The following is a 21,544-nucleotide window of genomic DNA, read 5'->3' on the forward strand; positions in this document are numbered from 1 at the left end:
ACTGGGATAAATGGGAACCCTGAGCAAGCCAACTCCTCTTGGCATGTTCCAGTTTCTCTATCTCTATAATGGGATAACCACACGATGAATTAAAGTGTCATTTACACTCTGCTGATTTTTTAGAAGTTGATAACTGAATATACCCTGCATGAAATTCCTAATTATTTTATAAATGTTAATGTCCTGAAGGATCTTCTTCAGTGTATAGGGTTCGTAACACTCTTAATACCCTAATTATTAAAAGCAGCTCCAGAGCAAGAGGCAGATACCTAAAGAAAAGAATTCAAGTATTGCCAAGATGTAGTTGACTACAGCTTGACAGAGAACAGTCGAGGTGCCTGTTATTATGAACACACTGTTACGAACCATTCTGAACAATCTGTGCATTTCTTTTGCATACATGGAGGAAAAAAGTGGGTATTATACCAAATAGCTACTTCTATGCTCTTTGCATATTTATAGATCATTTGCTCTTTACAACAGAATCTGAGTAAAATGTGCTAAAAAAATAAAAAAGCCTTAGAAAAGCAACAGTGAATTATTCAAGAATAATGTATAATTATTACGAATAATAATGATCTTGAAACATTTCCTAAGCAGAATGTGATGTAGTTTCAAGTGCTTTCTGTTATGGTTTAATTTTTATTTTTACATGTTGGAGAGCATTTTAGACTAATCTGATCTGTGTGCCCTTTCCAAAGACATTTAGAAGCAGGTTTGACTGAAGTGACCTTATAACTATGTATGGAAAATGGGTAAACAAAAAAGATAACGAGTAGAATCCTTGGAAGGTCAGAAAAGGATGGTAACAGAGGCCTAAGTGTGCATGAACAGAAATTATGATGCATCATTTACCAGTCACTGAAGGAATGCAACCACCTGAGTAGGGCAGAACCAGTTTCTTAACATAGGGAAAAAAAAATACATGTATTGAACATACACAAAGCTCCTCACTTATCCTGAAAGCTCAAAAAGACACAATAAGAAGGAATATAGAAATATTCATACAACTTGCAAGAACAGGCACAAAAGAAGAAATGGTCCAACACAGCCTCCCACATCATTAAGGATCAATGCTACTACTTATCCTCAGCAGGTTCCCCTCACCTTCATTAAAGACTGCTGATCTTGGTTTGCTGTTCAGCACAATTTGCTGCTGCAATCAGCAATAGTATTTATAGTGCTCCCCTTCACTGCATACATGGATCAAGTAAATTATGCTTTTAAAGACTTGCTCTCCCAGCACCTTACATGATAAAGTGATTGATACAAAGCCAGAAAAGCCTTGGTTGCAACAAATTATATAAATACATTGTGCAATTGCATCTCCTCATCAATATCATGCAGAAATCTACAGAACTGCAAATACACTTTGAAGAAAAAGGTAAAAACAAAACAAGAAAGATACTAAAATCTCCATGGCAACAAAAAAGCAGTCACAATGAAACAAAAAATAAAAAATATACTGTAAGAAGACCTTGTGAGATCCTTGAGAACATGCATTTCATTGTTGTAAAAACAAGACTGTTTCCCGTGGTGTAGGAATCTCAAAAAGCTGAGAATACCACTGAAATACTATTTTACAAATGTGAACAGTCAAGGCATATTGCAAATGATATACTACAATGCTACAAGATTGTCTGTACCTTCAAGACACATTGAACAAAATCAGCACTCATCATATTACATAATATGATGGCCCCGTACCCCTTTGCAACCGAATGGCCCTTTTCCACCCCAAATGGAGGAGAGTTTTGAGCAACAATTCCCTTTTTCGACAGAAAATCCCTCTTTTCCCCACCTAAATATCCCTTTTTCAGCCCGAACCCCTGAGATTTTTACCAGAATTCAACCCCAAATCCCCCTTCTCCACCTGAAAGCCCCCCTTTTTCACCCCAAATCCCCCCTTTTGACCTTCCAACCCAGAAAGTGGACCAAACATGCCCTTTGAAACCCCACTCCTCCTGCTCCTCCCTTTTCCCCAAGATTTCCTGGACTTTTTTTTTTTTGACCCTAGGCTGTAAGTCCTTGACTTTTTACCAAAATCCCCCTTTCAGAGCCCAGCCTGTGTTTCGGAGAAGAGAGAAAGGGATGGGCAAAAAGAAGCCTGAAAAATAAAAATTGGGGGAGCTTTTTTTTTTTTTTTTTTTTTTTTTTTTCCCCTCCCACTCGGGGGCGTGGCTGTGGCTCTGGGCGTGTCGGTGTTTGCAGGCCGAGCCCATCTCCGAGGTTTGCCCTGGGGGCGCGAACCGGGGCCGCCCCTGCTTAGCCCAGGGTTCCAAGGCATTGACCTTTTTATTACATAATAGTGTGGGAAAAATGGTGTGGGTTACTGGTGCCTTAGTAAATAATCAGAGGCAAATCAGACAAGTTGTCCTTCCCTTGGTGATGTCTTTCATGCCTTTGTCTTGTCCTTGATGGGAATATACCATTCCCATCATAAGATGTATAGAAACAAATACAGTTGCTGTACCAGTTGGAGACTTCAGTTGACTCCAAGAAGATCTGAACACACCATTAGAGAAGTTTGTATACTTAAAAGCTACAATTTGAACTTTTAGAGACTGGATGTGGCACTTAGTGCCCTGGTCTAGTAATCGCAGCCGTAGTGGATCAAGGGTTGGACTTGATGATCTCAGAGGTCCCTTCCAACCCAGCCTATTATATAATTCTATGATTCTATGAATGAGAAGGCCATTCCCTCTCTTATCTAAACTCAAACAGCATTTCCCTGTTGAACAGTTAATGGCACATGACAATCATTCAGATCTTCAAACCAGACAGCTGAAGGAACAATAAAGTTGGTAAGCTCTACAGCATTTAAAAAATGATTAAATTATAGACACAGAGCAGCTGGGTTATACTTTTCTGGAATATTGTTAATTAGGACATATGAGACACCTTAAGAACTCTTGGGGCCTTAAAATGATAAGAAATGTGATTTTTGGAGACAGACGCTTGCCAGTTCCTGAAGATCATCACAGACAGTATTTCCTCCTGCATAATTAGTTTTGAAGGGACCATGACAGTAAATGAGATTAATAGTCCAAGGGCAAGGAATGAGTTGCAATAAATGTGGTACTGATAGAGAAAACAGGGCTGCTATCAGTGAAAGCTTTCTTTGGCAAGAAAAAGAAACTCATAAGAAGACAAAAATACGAAAGAAAAATATATAAGAACTTCAACACCTACATATGAAATGGTAGATCAAAACCAGAAACTAAGCCTTCAGGTATGAAAATGTCCCTGCCCAGGCCAGCATATAAAACTATGCTTAATTTCTAAGACGTGTTCACAGCTGATACACTGATTTTTAATGGTTTAAATATAAAAATATCAGAGAAATCACTTCAGTGGTAAAGGCAACTGGAAATAAATATTTGACATGAATTTCCCTCCAAAATGTCTGCTCAAAAAAAGAATTTAGTGGGGTATCTTATAGAAGAAAAATGTCCTGGATTCATCTATTCTTTATACTTACACATTTCAATATTAAAAGCAATGGATATTTTCCAGGTTTGACCTGTGTGACTTAAGGCATGAAACACACAGTAACCTTTGTATTAAGCAAATATTCCTGTAATGCTGCTTCATCAGTCTTTGCATGAAATACAATTTTCTATTCAGGTCAGTTACATGCCCACTTAATCATCAATTAAGAAACCATGCATGACCTTGGAATCACAGCTCCTTCCAATGACAGATACTAACAAACCTTAAATGATTTGAAAAATCTGTGGTAAGAATCTAAAAGCTCTGTCATATGGAATGCTGTTCTCTGCAATTTAACCTTTTTCTATGAAGTTCTCATAGCTGCAGGACATTCTATAATCGAGACAATATTTTTATTAGTTCAAAATACAAAAACATGAGAATAATTCCCATGGATTCCTAGCAGCTCTTTTAAAACTACACCTCCTTGTCTTTCTCTGGTACTCTAAGGATTATAAAAGTAGGTCAAGAAAGAAGAAATGTCAAGTACAGGTTAGAGCAATTCAGGTTAGAAATGGGGAGGTAGTGCCTTATGCTAACAGCTACATGGTCCACCCACCTTCTTTCTGAGTTGTGTTGAGAAAAACTATGTAAGTAGAAGATAAATGGGAGGTAAGACACAAAGCAGCATGACAGATGACACCATAGGTATGTGACTGGAGTGTGAACTAAGCCTGTACAGGGATGGAAAAAGGGGACAGGGCAGAGTCTACTTTCTAGATTAATTTGAAGTGTAGTTTTCAAGGATCAAAACTGTGGTCATTTCTACCTTAGATACACACTGCTTAGCCATAATCACAAACACACAGACACTAAATCTAATCTCCATACCTCATTATAATGCTTGTCCAATGAATCCAGAATTTCCTTCAGTCCAGGACCCTATACAGGAAAAAAATGCATCAGAAGGTCATTTTAATTTAAATAATTTTTTTTTTACATACCTGTATTCAAAAACAGTGGTCAGATTTTTACTCAATTATATAGTCATTATTTTATTTAATTTCATTATATCTCTTTTCAGGCACAGAGTCAGTTTGTAAATGCCTGAGTTTTAAAAACTGGCAACTTCTTTTGGAGTGAAGTGCTCTGTAAGAGAAGGCAGAAGTGACAGACATCCATATCAATTTTATTGCTAATCCCTTCTGTTCTCAACTACATCTTTGTTCTGCAGCATTTTAAAACTCTTTCCATTGACTCAAAGCACAAGTTTTGATGCAGAAGCAGGTCCTAGCTTGAGTAAAGAGCTAGATTTTTAACTTAAGAGTACAGGAAGTTAAATTGGGAAATGCCAGAATTCTCCAAAAGACTGACTTCCTGGCTCTATTAGCATTACAAGTTTATAATTATACACCCACTGTTCCCAAAGAATTTCAGCTATGGGAAAGCAACTTGCTACTAAATGCAGGCTTAGGATGGAGAGATTAAAAAGACCCATCTGCTGGGAAAACCAAAACATTTTAAGATACATTCTGCCACGAACTAGGGCCTCAATGAAATTTTTAAGTGCTGTAAATTGGGATGGATAGCTGAGTAAAGACCTTGTGAACTAGAACTTGGGTAATTTTAGAAATTAGCACGTAATGGCTGTAATGAAATTTTTGACTCCATTACTAAGATAATAATATATACAGTTAAGTTTCATGGTCTGAATGACCTGCATTTAACAGAGACAGGGCACAAAGGCAATTCTTCTCCTCTGGGGCTTTTTCTAATGACAGACAATTTAGCCTCCACAGCCTCTGGGGCAGTGAAAATGCAGCTGGCATATATGCACTTTAAAGACTGCTTCAGGAAACTGAATTCTCTTTAGTTTTAAAAAGGATTTTTCCTCAAGAAAACGAAGGTTGTTTATCAGGCAGAGATGCAATTGCTAGAGATTAGTCAGAGTTTTGATTGTGTGCTTTGTATAAGGTCGTAGATATTTAGTTTATGTGCACTGTTATTATACATATGTAACATGATAGAAATATGCTGGTCTTATGCACTGTAACAAGAAAATATCCTTCTGCACTTTCAGAATAAGAGCTATTGAAAATTTCTCAAATTTTCATGCTGAAGGACTTGTAAAACTTTTACAGAAGTCAAAGGTCAAAATCACTTCTCACTAAAGATACAAAGTGGTAAAGATGAAAATAATATTGTTTTCAACTGGTTAAGACTCTTATAATACAAACCACTGTCAAATTCATAGCAGTGCAGCAGTAAGCCTCCAAAGTATTTCCAGAAGAAAAAAAACCAAAAACTTTCTGTTCACTTATTTCAGCTAGAGATCTAAGTGAAATACAGAAATACTGTGTCTTCTGGGTCACTGTAAGCTAAATAACCAGTCAGTATTCTTTTCTAAGGGTGACCTCAAATGTTTACTACTTCAGAGTTGCTGCTGTATAAACCATCTAGCAATTCAGGGGTAAAAGATGATGAGAGGAACAGAAACGATTTTGTCAGAGGTGGCATTCCCCCTGTCAGACATTTGTACTTGTGAAGAAGATGCTGTTTGAGAGCTGAATATGACAGACAATCCTTGGTAGTTGATACCTTTCTATCACAGTACCAGTTCTAAGGATCACTAGGATGTAGGAAAAGAATTTATGGAATTAGCGGATTTGTGGAAGCACTGAGGTTTAAATTTTAGAAAATAAGATCTCTCATGAGTAAGGGAACTCTGACTGTGGCTGGAAGGTCAACCAACACTGTTACAAGGTTGAAACTGAAAAGCATTTCTGTTTTTAGAAAAGCACTGTTCTTACTCTGGTATAGATTAGTGTTGGTTTATAGATAACCAGCTTTATGAAAATAATTTTAGGTCTTCACAGATGTTAAAATTGTCACGGGAGGTTAAATGCATTTTTTTGGGAAAAAATACTAATAAGAATAGAAATCACTGCATAGAGGAGGCATACTCTTGTTCCATATGGTAAGAACATCACGCCTCACAAGAAAGACTCCTGAAGGCTTTCTTTCACTAATGTAACTATTCATAATTTATCTCAGGACCTTTGTAGAAGGCAGGGGCAGACAATTTCAAAACAAGAGACTTGTAACTTGTTCTCTTCCAGGAGGCTCACTTTTAAGGAATTTCACTTTCTTCACCATGTACAATTCCTGTACCTCTAACTGGCAGTAACAAGTCACAAAGCTGGTTACAAAGTCCCAGTCGCTGGCTATGCTGATGAATGATTATGAAAAGCTTAAAAATTATCACTATATAAAGCACTTACATAAAATGCAAGACACGAGTTGGGTGACAGTGATTATGTAATATCTGCTTTGAGGGTTTACATCCTGGAGGTGGTATTATTTGGTTCCTGTGTAATCATATTTTGAAGTGTTCTGACAAATCATTTAAATGAGGTAGGTCATGATTTGCATTCTGTCAGCAAAGCCTTCTCCAGCTTGATGCATCTGCTATGTAGGAGTGCACAGAATGACAAACACACAAGGTTTTCCCACAAGTAGCACATTTTTTTTTTTTTTTTTTTTTGCAAAATACTAATGGCTCTCCTTACCAGTAAAGGTACTTCCCTTGAGGTACTGACATCCAAAAAGATGAGAAACAGACCATGATTTTGGTTAACCTAATAGCTGCTTTCTTGGCGAAAAAAAATTCAATTTGGTGGAACCTAACTAATGAAAAAGAGGCAAACACAAAGTTCCTATGGAATCTGAACGTATAAAAAACTAGGAAGATGCTAAAGCTCAATCAAAGTCAAATAGGAAAAATTATTAAAACTGATGGATAAGTCAGTAAGTAACTGTCAGTAAGACTTAGCAGAACATTACTGCATCATACCAGGATAAGACAGATGTGTTCTGAGACATCATCACTAAATTATTAAGTATGATCCTATCTATTTTACTGTGATTATATTGTTACAGCAAGACCGTGGTACTTAAATGTTAGGGAACACTAGGAAGGTTTGGAAGCCACATGAAACATCAGAGATGCCTCATTCCCTCTTTGTTCCCCTCAACATCAGAAGAGACACAAGGCCATAAATTTTTTCCATTAATTTTATTTCAGAAGTCAACTGTCGCTTCAAATTTGTGTTGAAAAATAGGATAAATATCATGATATATAAGGCTTTGACTGAGATGCTCACTCAATCCTGGTTTCAAAAGCTAATGGTAGGATTTTTACTTTGATACTCATATTAAAGATGTCAGCCCAGAATGTTCAGTCCCAGAATAGGGACTAAACTCTGGTGACATTGCTGACTTATTAGACATCTCAGCTTCAGTGCTTGAGTTCTCCAGTGTCAACTTGTTTAATTCAAAAGCCTTGCAGAATTCTGTAATTCTGCAAGCAGTCAAATATAGGAATTTATTCTCCCTTCTCATTTACCACCGTGTTGCTTCTTTTCCTGTTTTGCTACAAGCGAAACTGCTGCAATTACACAACCCAGGAAGAACTTAATGCCGTATCTACCACCAATCAGGATCTCTTAGATATTATTTCTACTAATTAGAAATAATTACTAATTAGTAATTTTTGAAAAGATGGAAAGCTTTTGTACATGTTTTGAAAACGAGACATAACCTCAAAAAGACCCAGAACTGTTGCATGACTCAGGCAGTCAAGGGGAACTTAGAGCATTTGTGTTGCATTCTTGGCTATGCCAAAGCCTTTGTGCAACCAGAGGGAAACCATCTCCCTGTTTTAGTCTTTCCCTTTTCAAAAATTAACAAAAATATAATACTTTTATGTTTCCATCATTCCTCCTAAAATAAAAATAATAAAATGAATGTACAACAGCAGAACATACAATTACTCATGAATGCCTTCCTAAATGCTAGTCTCTTTCTCCCCTTTCACACTGTTTCTCTCCAATAACATATATCTGCATAATCTGCTCTGAAGTCTCTACAGACAAAAAAAGATCTGGTAGTATCAGTTTGCAAGCAGAGAAGCAATAAAATAAACAGGAGTTGAAGAAGTATTTTACAGACAATTTCTAGCTTTTGAATGAGAATTGCCACTTTGGATGGTTTTCAGATTTGCTGCTTTCCAAATGCCAGGGAAAACCTCACTTGAGTGGGGTTACCTTATTTTATTTTTTTTTCATATCAAGGCTTGTAATTGAGAGAACTGAAACACAGAGAATACAGTTGCAAGAAGAAGAAAAGAACTAATTGTTTTCCAAAATTACAAACAGATTTCAGATGTTATTTTTATAGACAAGGAGATAATAGAAATACAGGTATCTAAAAGGAAATAGCTACAAACTATGAAATTGCTGGGATTTATAATATCCCTTAGCTTTTCAGTTCTTATGCATTTCTGGAAACAAGACTGATGGAAAAGCCTCCCCAGTCTCACAGTTCATGAAGTAAAATGCATAACAAGTGAATTGCACTTGCTTGCACCTCAAGACAGGCTGTATCAGAGAACACTTCTGTTCAAGTGACTCACTGTAAAAACTTTGTGTATTTTAGATCTCTGCTTGCCCATTAAAGTAAAATGCTTTTTTTCCTGATTACCGTAATGTAAAAAATCTTGAAACTTCTCAGTGCAGCCGTGCAATATTGTGTAACTACTGCAAAGAGCACAGGGAAAGAATGATGAAGGTATGACGTCTGCCATACCAGAATATGTTAAATAAATCACATTTTGATATGGATTTAGAAAACTTAAATGGATAGAAACAAACAATATGACCACCCCCTGTCAGTCATTCTCATCCTAACATGTAAGTATTTCCAATATTCTTCTAAAAGGCAGCTGGATTTCCAGGAATACCATAAATTATACTAAAAATTTTCATTTATTACTGCTTTAATTTTCTGTTTATTGTAATTAACTGATAACATTCATTCACTTCTAAAAAATTGGTAGAGGAATGGCAGTATTTCCAGAGGCAGAGGAAATGAGATTTCCAAGGCAAACTGCTGGCTACTTCAGATAACTAGTATGGTGACATTGACATACTGAGTAACAAGAGACCTGCAGTGTTATGGAATTAAATGAAGAAATTCAAGTAGTCTGTGAACTTCTCCACTGCTGCACATGCAACACAAACAAAAAAGAAATCCTATTTTCATTTAAAACTCTAAGGAGTAACACAAGGATAACCTTCCAAGCAAGAATAGATGTAAATATAAAACATCTGAAATTCAGTCCCTTGCAAAGGTAAATAAGGAACAGAATGATGAGCTTAAGAGTTATAGCAATTGTAAAATAAATATATTCTGGTTGCAAACAGTAACTTTGGGCATGCTGGTAGAAAACAGTAGGTTTAAGAGGATAAATAATTAATTGTGATTGCAGTTCACAAGCCTGTGACTGAGAAGTTTCAAAGTTTATTTCATTGCTCTGATACAGACAGTTCTTGGACAAGATGGCACTTGGTCAAATCAAATAGTCCTCAATTTTCTTACCTTTAAAAATCAGTCCTGCAAGTACTTCCCTTCTGCCAAACAGCAACACATGGCAGAAGTCAAGCTCAGATTCATCTCAAAGAATTCTATTACACTGGTGGCACAACTCTAGCTTGGCAGCTTTTATTTAAAAAACAATCTGATAGCCCATTAAAGTGGGAACTATTAAGAAATGGAATTCCACCAGTCATAGCAGTTCCAGTAGAGATGGAAAACTGGGACAGAGAATACAAAGTTAACACTTAATGGAGAAACCAGTAAAACTAGTTTTTCTGTCCTCTAGACTACCTATTTAAATAGAAACACCTGGCTCCTGATTCATGGAAAAGTAAAAATTAAACCAAACAAAACCAAAACAAACCAAAACAGCATAACTCTCAACCCCCAAATTTTCCACCAATGAGTATAATATGTAGAACAGTGCCAGCCATCACGCAGCTATTTCTAAGCAGGAAAAATGGGAAAAAAAAAATAATCTTCTCACAGCATCCTACTATGATAGTATTTCTTTTCTATTCATAAAATCAGCATTTCCATTTCAGTGAAGTGCTCGGCAGAGCATGACACCAGCATGGGAAAGACTTCTCTCTTTCAGAAGACTTTAGAAGAAAATTCAAGCAAACAAATGTATGAAATACGTTTGAAGAGTACAGAGATTTTGATTTCACAATCCCAGTGTTCTGAATGCTTCTGAAAACGAAATGAGTAGTGTATTTAATAGAATTTTTACAGTTCTCTACTCTTTAAGAAGGGGTCAAAAAGCGCTAGAGGGAGCTGCTGTTCTACTTAAGCCATCTGGATTCCCTGTTTTCAGCATAAATTGTTACCGCTGGAGTGAAACACGCGTGAAAACACATCTCAGGTGTCCAGCACTGAAAAACCAACATCAGAGAGCAGGGATGAAAACCATGAATTCTGAACGAGAAGAGAATAATAGAACCTTTTAGAAGTATTTAAGATTTCATAAATCATAAAAAATGCCTAAAGGAGAATCACCATCTGGGTAGGCTTACAGACGTTTTTTTTTTATAGTCCATCAATAAAAAGTCTCATTGATTCCTTGCTTTTTCTGGGCACAGGATTTGCTCCAAAAGGAAAAAATATATTACACAAAAGAAAGGATACATGAAAGAAGTTGCATAGAGTCCTACTTCAAGTGAGTAGTTTCATCAATTGCTAATGAATCTACATTTCTGACGCTGATGCAGGTTTTTAACCAAATATATACAGATGATATTAAAAACTGTAAACTCACTAGAAACATAAATTTTACTGAAATAAAAGGGCCCTAGAAATTAGGTCAGGAAAAAAAGAAAGGATAAGGTATTGAGAGAGGCTTAGGAAAGTCAGAAGCATAGTATAAAATATATAATATATCTTAAAATCCACCATGTGAAAAGTAGGTAAAAAAAATAAATTAATCAAAACTCACACCATTTAGCAGTGTCCAATTTACAGCCCTTCTGACTGTTCAGAATGTGATCCCATAATCCCTCCCTGAACACATATTTTTTTATAACTGACCTATATGCCAATTTCCCAGAGTATTGCATCTTGTTCACCAATTTTTTCCTCAAGGAGGCAGAAGAGTTTTTTTGGTCATTACTGAACACCTGGCTACAAGTACTTTGGAACAAGTACTTAATACCATGGCAGAAATGCATAAGTAAATTAGGTACGTTTTTAAAATTTAAAACATACAGTGTATAGTGTAACTACTCTACAATTAATGACTGAATCCCCTCTGTATAAAATACAAATATATTCTTCTGAATCAAACACCAAACTTGCTTTTCTGGAGAGTCTAATTTTTACATGTTTGTATCCAAACTTATGTAGCAACCATGCTGGAGGTGCATTGGCTCTGCTGTACTTAGGAAAGACCAGAGTGAAGGCCAAGAATAAATCCATGTGCCACTACTTAATGTTAGAAGAGAAGGGATAACAATAGAGCAAAAATTTAATATGGTTTGAGCCTTCAAAAAGGGAAAAGGAATGATGGATCATATTAAAGTCTTTTCAGTATGTACAAGTTGTAGCACTTTAAATATAGGGATACTACCAATGTGCAATTACAGGCTTCACTGCTTTTAGAGCATGGGTTTTTTTATGCATTATATTCTCAGTGTTAAAAGAGGAACACAAGATGATGGTGTGGCTGTATCCAAAGTAAGGGATGTGTGAGGGACCAGCCTTTAGGACCTACTGTGGAAAGCAGTGTGGAAGCACCATTGTAAGCCTTGAACAAAAACAAAAGGACTGCCTGACAAAGGACTCTCTGATGTCTATGGAAATAACAGCCTGTATTTGGCCTAAGGCCTGCATATGGGCACGATGATATGAGACAGTGACAATGTTAAAAATAATGCTGGAGGAGCAGGGGGTTGGAGGGAGGTCCACTTCAGTTGCTCAATTGTGAGATGTTTCAGCCACGCTTACTCATCTTTGTCAAGTGATTGTTTAAGAGTCCCAGGCCTTTAAAAGGAGCTGTGATGATGGGGTTTGGGAACTTCACTGACACCAATTCTCTCCCGTTGGTTGGCCCAACACTGGATCCAGAAGTGGTGATTTCCTGTTGTCTCTAACTTTTCTTCTCCTATTTTCTCTCTCACACACACTCTCTCTTTCCCTTCCTAAAATCATTAGGTAACACAAGGCTTGTCACAACTTTTCCCAGGTCTTATTGGTTGACTGTATATAAATTAAAGAACTAGCTTTTATGGTTTATTCCTCTTATATTTCTAATTAAAGCTAATGCTTCAATACAGATCTTGAGGGTTGTATCACCTTAATCTGATACAGGCATATCTGATCGTCAAGTATTTCCTTGGACCATAACATTTTAATCTCTTTCCCTGAAAGGGACAGGTTTGAGACTGAGATTGGATCCAGCTGCACCGAGGCTCCTTGCTGAGACGGAGTTCAGAAAACAATGGGGTCCAATCTGAATCTCCCCAGGTTGCTCAATCTGGGTCATGAGAGGTAGAATTAAGACAGTTGTACCAGAAACAAATACCTTTAATACCAATATTTAGGCCATCATTGTTTGAGGAATGCTTTTTTGAAACAAAGTGCTAGGCTAGAGTACCCATACAGAGCTCCTCATAAGGATGCTGACCATGCTGACAAAGTTGAGTTTCACATTTGTTGTAAGAAATTCTGAAATAGGTCTCAGTAATAAAAGTGCAATTTAGCTTCCACTCAAGATTTCTGGTCAAGGATCACACATCTTTACAAGCCTGACCTGCCAGCAAATCTGTGGTGATAGAAATTTGTAAGGGAAAACCAGCTTTCATTGGTTCACAAAAAGCTAAGTAAATTAGGTCTAAAATTTACTTCTGCTATGTTTGCTTGTTGGTTTCAAATTTTTTTAAATTTATTTTTTATTTTGATTTTTTTTCCTTCTTGTTTTTCCAGGTCATTTTAGCATTTGTATTTAGAAGATCACATCACTCTTTGCTCTGTTTCATATCCCACAGTTGGCAGTACCATTTCAGAACCAGAAAGCCCAAACTGTACAAGAGAGTCAAACAAATAAGGCTTCAACATGACTGTACACAGGGGAGCAGAGGCAGAGGCATGGGTTTTTATCTACTTTTGTTCAGAGATTAATTTCATCAACAACACACTTTGCAAGGAAAAAGGGGGGAAAATTATAAAATTCATGCAGTTTCCTTTGTAGGTGATTTAAAATGACATCTGTTTCATTTTATTCAGTATTTTTCATGCAGTAGTCCATTCTAGTTTTCACTTGAAAGCTGAAGTAGATGAATCAAATGTTCTGATGCATAAACTACTGGCCTTTACCTATTTCAGGTAAGCAGAAAAATGAAGTATGAAATTCTGGCTTGGTACTAAGAATATAAAGCAGCAGAAGTTTATTTATCCACAAGCAAATAGCTGTTTTGTATTTGTTCATGACAGTATTTTTACAATATAATATATAGGGAATGTTACAAATACGATACATTCTTCATCTACCAAAGGAAGGCTGTTTTTCTTCGAGTCTAAAATAGGTCCATGCCTGGCTTGAAATTTGAAATCATGTATCTCATTAAAAAAGTCCCAAACCTCTTGGATCTCAGCTAAATCCTTTAGTGCATTATATTACAAATACTTCCATAGAGCCATGTATTTCTTAATCTTTTCAATTCTTCAGTAAACTCATTTGAAGTACAGCTGAGTGCTCATGTCAGTACTGAGAATAATCCTTCCCACCATTCAGACACTTGGCACATGCTTCACACACCCCTTCATCTTTCAAATTACCCCTCTGAGACAGAAATTATCTCATCTTCTACAGAGCATCACGCATTTTGCAAAATGAATCAATGTACAGTATTCACATTTAGCATACATGGCCAGTCTTTGAAATACCAGATCATTTCTGCTTCCTTTGCTGAAGTCTGCATTTTGTTCTTTCCCTCCTGTGTAGTCTTTTGTATTTGTGGATGCAGTCCTTTTATTTTTGCTGCATCAAAAGGCTGGGAATAGTACCTGTTTGATGCAGCAAAGTGCAAATAAACTGTTTTTGACCACAATTATGATCAGGTAAACTGCTATAAAGATGCTAACAAAGTTCACACTTCTAAGACAGAGCAAAAATTTCCCATTCTCCTCACTAGTTACTCACAGGAGGTCCTGGTGGCCCTGGTTTTCCTGGGAGTCCTGGTTTGCCTCTCCTTCCCTGGAAACAAAAAAAGAACAACCAATGTTTATAAATGTTACAGCTAGTAATTGATTTGGAATAGATATTGTCCAAAAGAAAGACTTATAGCCTGCTTACTATCAAAAACTTCAAAAACTATCCAAAATAATACTCTGTATCAGTCACAGCAATATTATTCAAGCCTAGCAATTTTAGGACTGTTTTGAATTATCACAACAAACAATATGTTTGCATCACTGTAACATTTACTGTCACATTCTAAAACTGTATCTCAAATGTGAGTGCATATAAATAGGGCTGGAAACAGAGCACCTTGAGATGTAAAGACATTATGTATCATCTGAATATCAAAGAGCTTGGGATGCAAACTGTGCTGCAGTAGTCACCCTAACTTGCAGAATATGTACGTATATGCAGTATAACACAATTAATAAACATCCATACTCTTCTTCTCCAGGATGTAAGAATAAGCAGATAATTCAGAGATTTATTCACAAAACCAATCCAATTTCCTCATGCAATTACTACCATTTGGGTATATAGAGCACATGCAACATAATTTGCATGAAAACTTACATCCATAAAAGTCTAAGTCCAAAAAGCATGTTCATGCAATTTTTACAGTATTTTTAAGTACAGAACTCTATTGAAATGTGGCTGTTTTCTGAAGAACATTTTTAGAAACAACAGCTGAGAACAACTAATATCTAGGTGTGGTGGTAAAGAAAAAAGCATTATATTTACAAAGGCTAAACTTTTCTCTTGCCTATGGCAAACAGAAATGAACAAAAAGCATTAGGGGAATATCCTGGTGAAAGTTTGGCTTAAGACTTAAAAAATGAAAATGCTTTGCTCACAATTAACACATGGGGGTATTTCTGCAAGCTATGTTCTCTACTTCTAAGCCTGCTTCTGTGTTTTGTTAAATGAGGACCTCACACAAACTGCAGAACTAATCTAAGGAACAGCAAGTGAAATACCAGCTTCATTCTTCACAGGTGAGGGCCCTGATCTGTAGGAAACCACTCATGCTCTGTCTCTCATTAATCTTGATCTGTGCTGAAGGGAAACAGGATGATGACAGTAAGGGTAGAATATCCTTCTTCCTCACTCCGTAGCTCACCAGGTTAAACTCTTGCCTAAATGCCAAGGACTCCCCTGAGAAGCAAGAGGTAGGGATCTGGAACACTTCAAATTGAGTAAAGAACTGAACAAAGGTCACAGGGATGTGTTCCATCCTCTGGGCTATGCCACGTAACGTGTACACTGCCACGACAGTTTTATAAAGGTCCTCAGTGTGTTTTAAGGGCAGCATGAAAAAACCCATAACACCTCAGCATATTTGGAGTGCCAAATTCCTGGGTATTAACTAGCTGAGACATATGTTATGTGCTGAGCTGTTTAATCCCACCAGTACTCACACATGCAGGGCTGTAACTGGGGCAGCTCAGGGTGTATTTTCAGAACCAAAATACACACCAGGTGCCTATATTGGGTTCAGGACTATACTGCTCCTTACCACCTACCCCCAACCATGTCCTCTCTGTTTTCCTGACACTGGTCAGGCAGCCCTGTGATGACCCAAAGCTGGGAACTCCTGCAGGATAGCCTAAAAAAAAAAGTGGAGTTGTTTTTAACTTTGTTCAGATGGTTGATTCAGTTTATTGGGCAACAGAGTAGCTGGCCTGGACTGAGAGAGGACACAGTCCCAGAAAGGCATCTATGCATGAGAAAAGAGCTAGACCTAGACCTTTCGACTGTTTTAAACTTCAGTAATACAGATGGAAACCAGTATTTCCTGATTTTTATGAAAAGTAGTAAACTTTCCTTTAAAAGCTGAGGTAGTGGTGTAAGTAATAAACATATATAAATTGCTTCATACTTTTAAAATAGTCTCTCTGAGTTATAATGATCCATAACGTTGACTTATAGAAGCACCTTCCTTTTCCTGTTTGGACTTATTTAAAGTATCCTGAGGATGACACTTAAAATCACAGCAGTCTAAACAAAGTATCAAGGAAGTGTCAGGGGGAAGCAGGCAAGGCTTTGACTGACAGACACAGCTGTGAACGAGGTGTTAATTACACAGGAAAACATGGAATATGTTGGGAAGGCAATTTTATTTCTATTTACAAGATGAGCTAAAATGTGATTTATGACATACTGCTAAGTTAAAATTTGTCAAACATTCTGAAAAACGAGTTATAAAAAAAATAATTGGGGGTAGGTATTTATCACGATCATTTATTAATACCTGAACACTTACCCAGTGAAAGAACAGAAGAAACACTTGTCCTACCTTTATCCAATCATTATATTATTAGTCAGTCAGTATACTACGTTCCATATGTACAAAACCTACAGATCACACAGGCTAGAATGAAGCATCAGCTTTTTCTAGAGGTCCAGTTTTTCCCACAAGCACCCTTCTAAATTGTCTGACGTTTTAACACAGAAAGGTAATAGAAATATCAGGGTTAGAAAGGACCTTCAAGATCATAGAGTCCAACCATCAGCATTTCACCACCTTAACCATCTCCCAAAGCACCACATCTAACCTTTTTTTAATACCTCTAGGTATGGTGACTTCAGCTCCCTGGGCAACCTGTTCCAATGCTACACCACTCTTTTGGTGAAGAAATTTTTTCTAATATCTAATCTGAACCTACCCTGGCTCAATTTGAACCTATTACCTCTTGTCCTATCACTAATCATTAGGGAGAGGAGTCCAACATCCACCTCACTAAAAACTCCTTTCAGATAGCTGTAGAGGGCAATATGGTCTCCCCTCAATCTCCATGCTGAACAGCCTCAGTTCTTTCAGCCTCTCCTTGTAAAACCTGTTTTTCAGACCTCCAATCAGCGTAGCTGCCCTTCTCTGCACCCTTTCCAGCACCTTGATGTCCTTTCTGTGGTGCCCAAAAACTGGACAGAGTACTTGATGTGTGGCCTCACCAAGGCTGAGTACAAGGGTAAGGTCACCTCCCTGGCTCTGCTAGTTACACTGTTCCTGATATAGGCCAGGATGCCATTTGCCTTTTTGGCAACATGGGAAAATGTAAAATGCCTCCTACTGCTTTCAGCAATGCCTTTCAGATACAGACATTTAAATGTTATGGATACACACAGCCCCACCAACTTGTCAGCACTCCTGCTTCTCTATAACTTCCAGTATCAGTATGGAAAAAATGAAAATATGTAGTGTAGTAGGAGTTTAAGAAAAGTGGTTTATGTTTTTTGTTCATGAGAATTAAAAAAATTAGAAGACTCTCTTTGATAAGCCCATTAGGGCCTTGCCTTGCACAGACTGTGAGTCAGACTGTGACTAAATATTTACAGTTTGATTATGAGTATTTCTTCTGGCAGGGAAGAAGAAGTGCAAAACATCTCAGTGCCTTCTCTGGTTTGCATAGTGGGTGAAGCAGAGAGCCACAGTTCCCATCTCCTGCTCAGAGGCAGATCTTGGCAACCCTGTGTGAGCTGTGCTCTCTGCTGTATCACTATGCACGGGGCTGGCAGCCAGCACAGGAGGCCCATTATCTTTATTTAGTTGAGTTTAATAAACAGATATTGAGGTTATAAAACCATTCAAAAATAAAGAAATGTCCTAGGCATCACATACTTCCTTTAACTAAATAAAAAATGCAATACCACCTACACTAACTTAGAAAAGACAAGTGATTTCAACAAGTTGCCTAGTGATACTTAGAATAATATCTAAAGAGAAGAAAACCAGAAGAGTTTTTTCCATTGTGTTGCATGTATTCTTGTTGGCAATCCATGTGGTAAGAAGTTGTCTGACTGTTACTGATAGTGGAGCCTGGCCCCTTGACTCATGAAATGCCTGCCCTCAATGAATTTGGACAGCTGGCTACTTTCCTCTTTCCTTAGGAAAGCTATGATACACACACAAATAATTCAAATAACTGCTTGTTCAGGAGCAAAACAGATAAAATATTAAAAATAAAACAAATGAGAAATGATATGCTTCAGGAAATGCCCAGCTCAAATACGCAGTCAACTGCACTCTACGTTTCCTTCTTCCTTTGACCTTTCTGTTATTCAAAATGACTCGACAAACTTTGCCTTACATTAGATGGGAAGCTGTTCAGAAGAGAATCTCTCTGCATCTTTTTGTAAGCTCTGATTCTTACTTCTGCCCCTGGGCACTGCTGCACATCCACAACACACAATGCCAGAATTCAAAACCTATATTGTAACCCCCTGCTGCATCACGTTGCATCCATTTAGTTGCATGTCTCTACAAAAGAGGAAGCCTGTTAATCTTTTAATGTCTAAAAATAAAGTGTGGATGATGTTGGGATACAATCAAGCAGAGTTATGTAGGAATGCTGGCATGATTTATGGAATTATTAATTTAAATAACTCACACTTGAGTTAAGAAGGGAAAAGTTCCTAGAATGAGCCTGTGTGCATTTTCAAGGGAAAATGCTAAAAGGGTTTTGATATTTAACCACCTGACTGCACAACTATTAATGAGTTTTGTCATTACCTTTGATAATGGCACAACTGCATAAGTTTTTTGGGGGTTTTTTTAATCCTTAGAAATATTAGGTTTTATATTCTCTTTTTTAAACTGGAAATCTATGTCGCAGTCAATAAAACCTTTTAAAATACAATAGCACAGCGTTAGGACTTGAATGCATAATTCCTTCATCAATCCTATTAACTTTGGCCTTGAGGATATGTTAGAGTAAACAGTGTATTACAAATTAACCCCTCAATTAGTGTTAAACCTGAATAAATTCAAAGGAAATAATGCCAGAGGGCAAGGAATTAAGCTATTTGTAGAAAACACGTGCAAGTCTGCCCCTCAGATCACACTAAAGCTTTTCACAGAAACACAGCTCACAGAGGAATAGAGCACAAATCCTAATCCCTGGTTTTACATGAGAAGTCACCAGGGAGTTTCTTGCTAATGCAGAAACATTTGTGCACTGAACCTTGGCTTTCTAAATTTCAGGATGATTTCCAATAACCTCCAGTTTCTTTCCTAACACTTTTAAGGCAGTTTTATGATTCAGTTAGACAGGATGCTGGGCCATCTTGTCTAGATGATATTTTTGCTAAAAGAGGTTGGAACAGATGATCCTGGGATCTATTGCAACTTGGTATTCTATAATTTCTTTTTGGCTTAATAAAGTGTTAAAAGAAATAGCTGAGCTATACTATATAATATTATTCAAACGCATTTTAAAAACATCCAACAAAGTCCTTTAGAAATGAAGTGTAGGACCTATTGTGCTAATAAATCCCTGCACAAAATCCACATTTTTTTCAAGAGTATTCAAAAAGAGCAGTAAAAATTCTAAATAACTTGCAGAAATATTTTCAACTGACTTTAGACATTTTTATAATGAACAGTTTAATTTTTAATTATGAAAAAATATTTCCTATTTGCTCACTTTGCTAAACCTTTTACTAAGATACATTGATAATGGACTATTTGGGAGTCTGAAAGTTCTAAAAAAGATCTTAAAAGTGGAATAATTTATACTAATCCATTAAAAATTAGATTTCCATTTCTTCAATAGAAAATAGGAAAGAAATTAGAAAGTGACAGACCCCATTTCTGAACACCAAAGTTGGAAAAATATACTTTTTTTTTTTTAACCTGTATCCTACCTTGCTGGTTGTTTCCTTTACTATTAAGTTAGCGACATTCTAGAGCAGAAAAACTGAACATTACATCTTCTACATTAACCATTTTTAGACTGTTAAATACCTGGGTGAAGGAACTTAGCACACTTCAACTTAAAGATAAAAATGAGACTGGAGTTTTATTTAATTAAAAACAACTTACAGCAAATTCAGGAAGGACTGACAAGATTAAAAGAGATTCAAAAACTGCAGAGCTCTAACTGTGAAAAATATTGTTTGCTCTGTGCCAGGAGCCTGACCTACTATGCAGTAATTGGTTCAGTAAAACATTTACTCAAAAAACTGTATCAAAGAAATATTTAAGTTCTAAAAACCAGATAAATGCAATCTGAATTTAAATTAATTTTTATGTTACTATAAATAATTACGTTACAAAAATCCCCCCACTCATTTATTTACTTAGGAAGATTTTACACTGTGTCATAAGGATTTTAATTCATGCTTGATTAGAAAAGGATGAAAACTCAGAGAGTAAACTGATTAACATAAGGCAAGTAATGCAGTTTCAAAAGGTCCCTCCAGCACCTAATTTGAGTGAAATTGGTGCTGAAACACTAGATTTGACAATGCAAAGGACTCTCAGTTTTAAGAGTTGTTTAACTAGTTTTTAAGATAATGTTAAAATAACCCACTCTTAAGTGAAGTATTTGGTATTATAAACACAGCAATTGGAAATAAGGAAGTTGTTTCAAAAATATTTACTTCAAGACACCTGCAACAGAGTCAAGAATAAGGCTGCAGTATTGTAGAGATCTGTAAACACCTGAACTGAATTTATCATGGGGACCAGGGAAACAGCCAGGGGGGAGAACCAGTCTGTTTACATTTACATGAAAAATTTAAAAAAAATCCTATTAATCCATAAAAATGAATTTATTGGAAGCTATGCTAAGAATAAGCTAGAGCTAGTTAGATAAAAAACACAGAATTGTCTGGGTTGGAAGGGACCTCTTGAGATCATCTAGTACACTCACCCTTCTGATGCAGGATCAGCTCCCAGGGCTGTGTTCACTTTTGAGTATCTCCACAGAAGGAGATGACACGAACTCTCTGGGCAATCTCTATCAATATTTGACCACTCTCATAATGAAGAAAGTGTTTTCTTGCGCAGACGGAATTTCCTGTTGTTTTCATTTGTGACTATTGCCTCTGGTCCTGTCACTGTCTACTGAGGAGAATCTGGCTCCCTCTTCTTCATTGTCCCACATCAGGTGTTTATACACACTGGTAAAATTCCCCCTGAGACTTTGCTTCTCCAAACAGAACAGCCCCAGTGCTCTCAGTCTCCCCTTTTATGAAAGATGCCCCAGTTCTTTTAACCCA

General features: G+C 36.9%; 1 protein-coding gene across 1 annotated transcript in view; it reads right to left on the reverse strand.

Moving 5' to 3' along the window:
- The window catches only part of COL19A1 (collagen type XIX alpha 1 chain), a 174,085-nt gene that overhangs the window by 41,857 nt on the left and 110,684 nt on the right, over positions 1–21,544 (reverse strand). The window contains exons 16-17 of the mRNA XM_030447493.1: positions 14,504–14,557; positions 4,324–4,374 (exon numbers count right to left, since the gene is read on the reverse strand). Coding sequence (XP_030303353.1) covers positions 4,324–4,374; positions 14,504–14,557 — 105 coding nt within the window. The remainder of the gene's footprint in view (positions 1–4,323; positions 4,375–14,503; positions 14,558–21,544) is intronic.

Source organism: Calypte anna, chromosome 3 (genome assembly GCF_003957555.1).
Source record: "Calypte anna isolate BGI_N300 chromosome 3, bCalAnn1_v1.p, whole genome shotgun sequence".
Classification (NCBI taxonomy): Eukaryota; Metazoa; Chordata; class Aves; order Apodiformes; family Trochilidae; genus Calypte; species Calypte anna.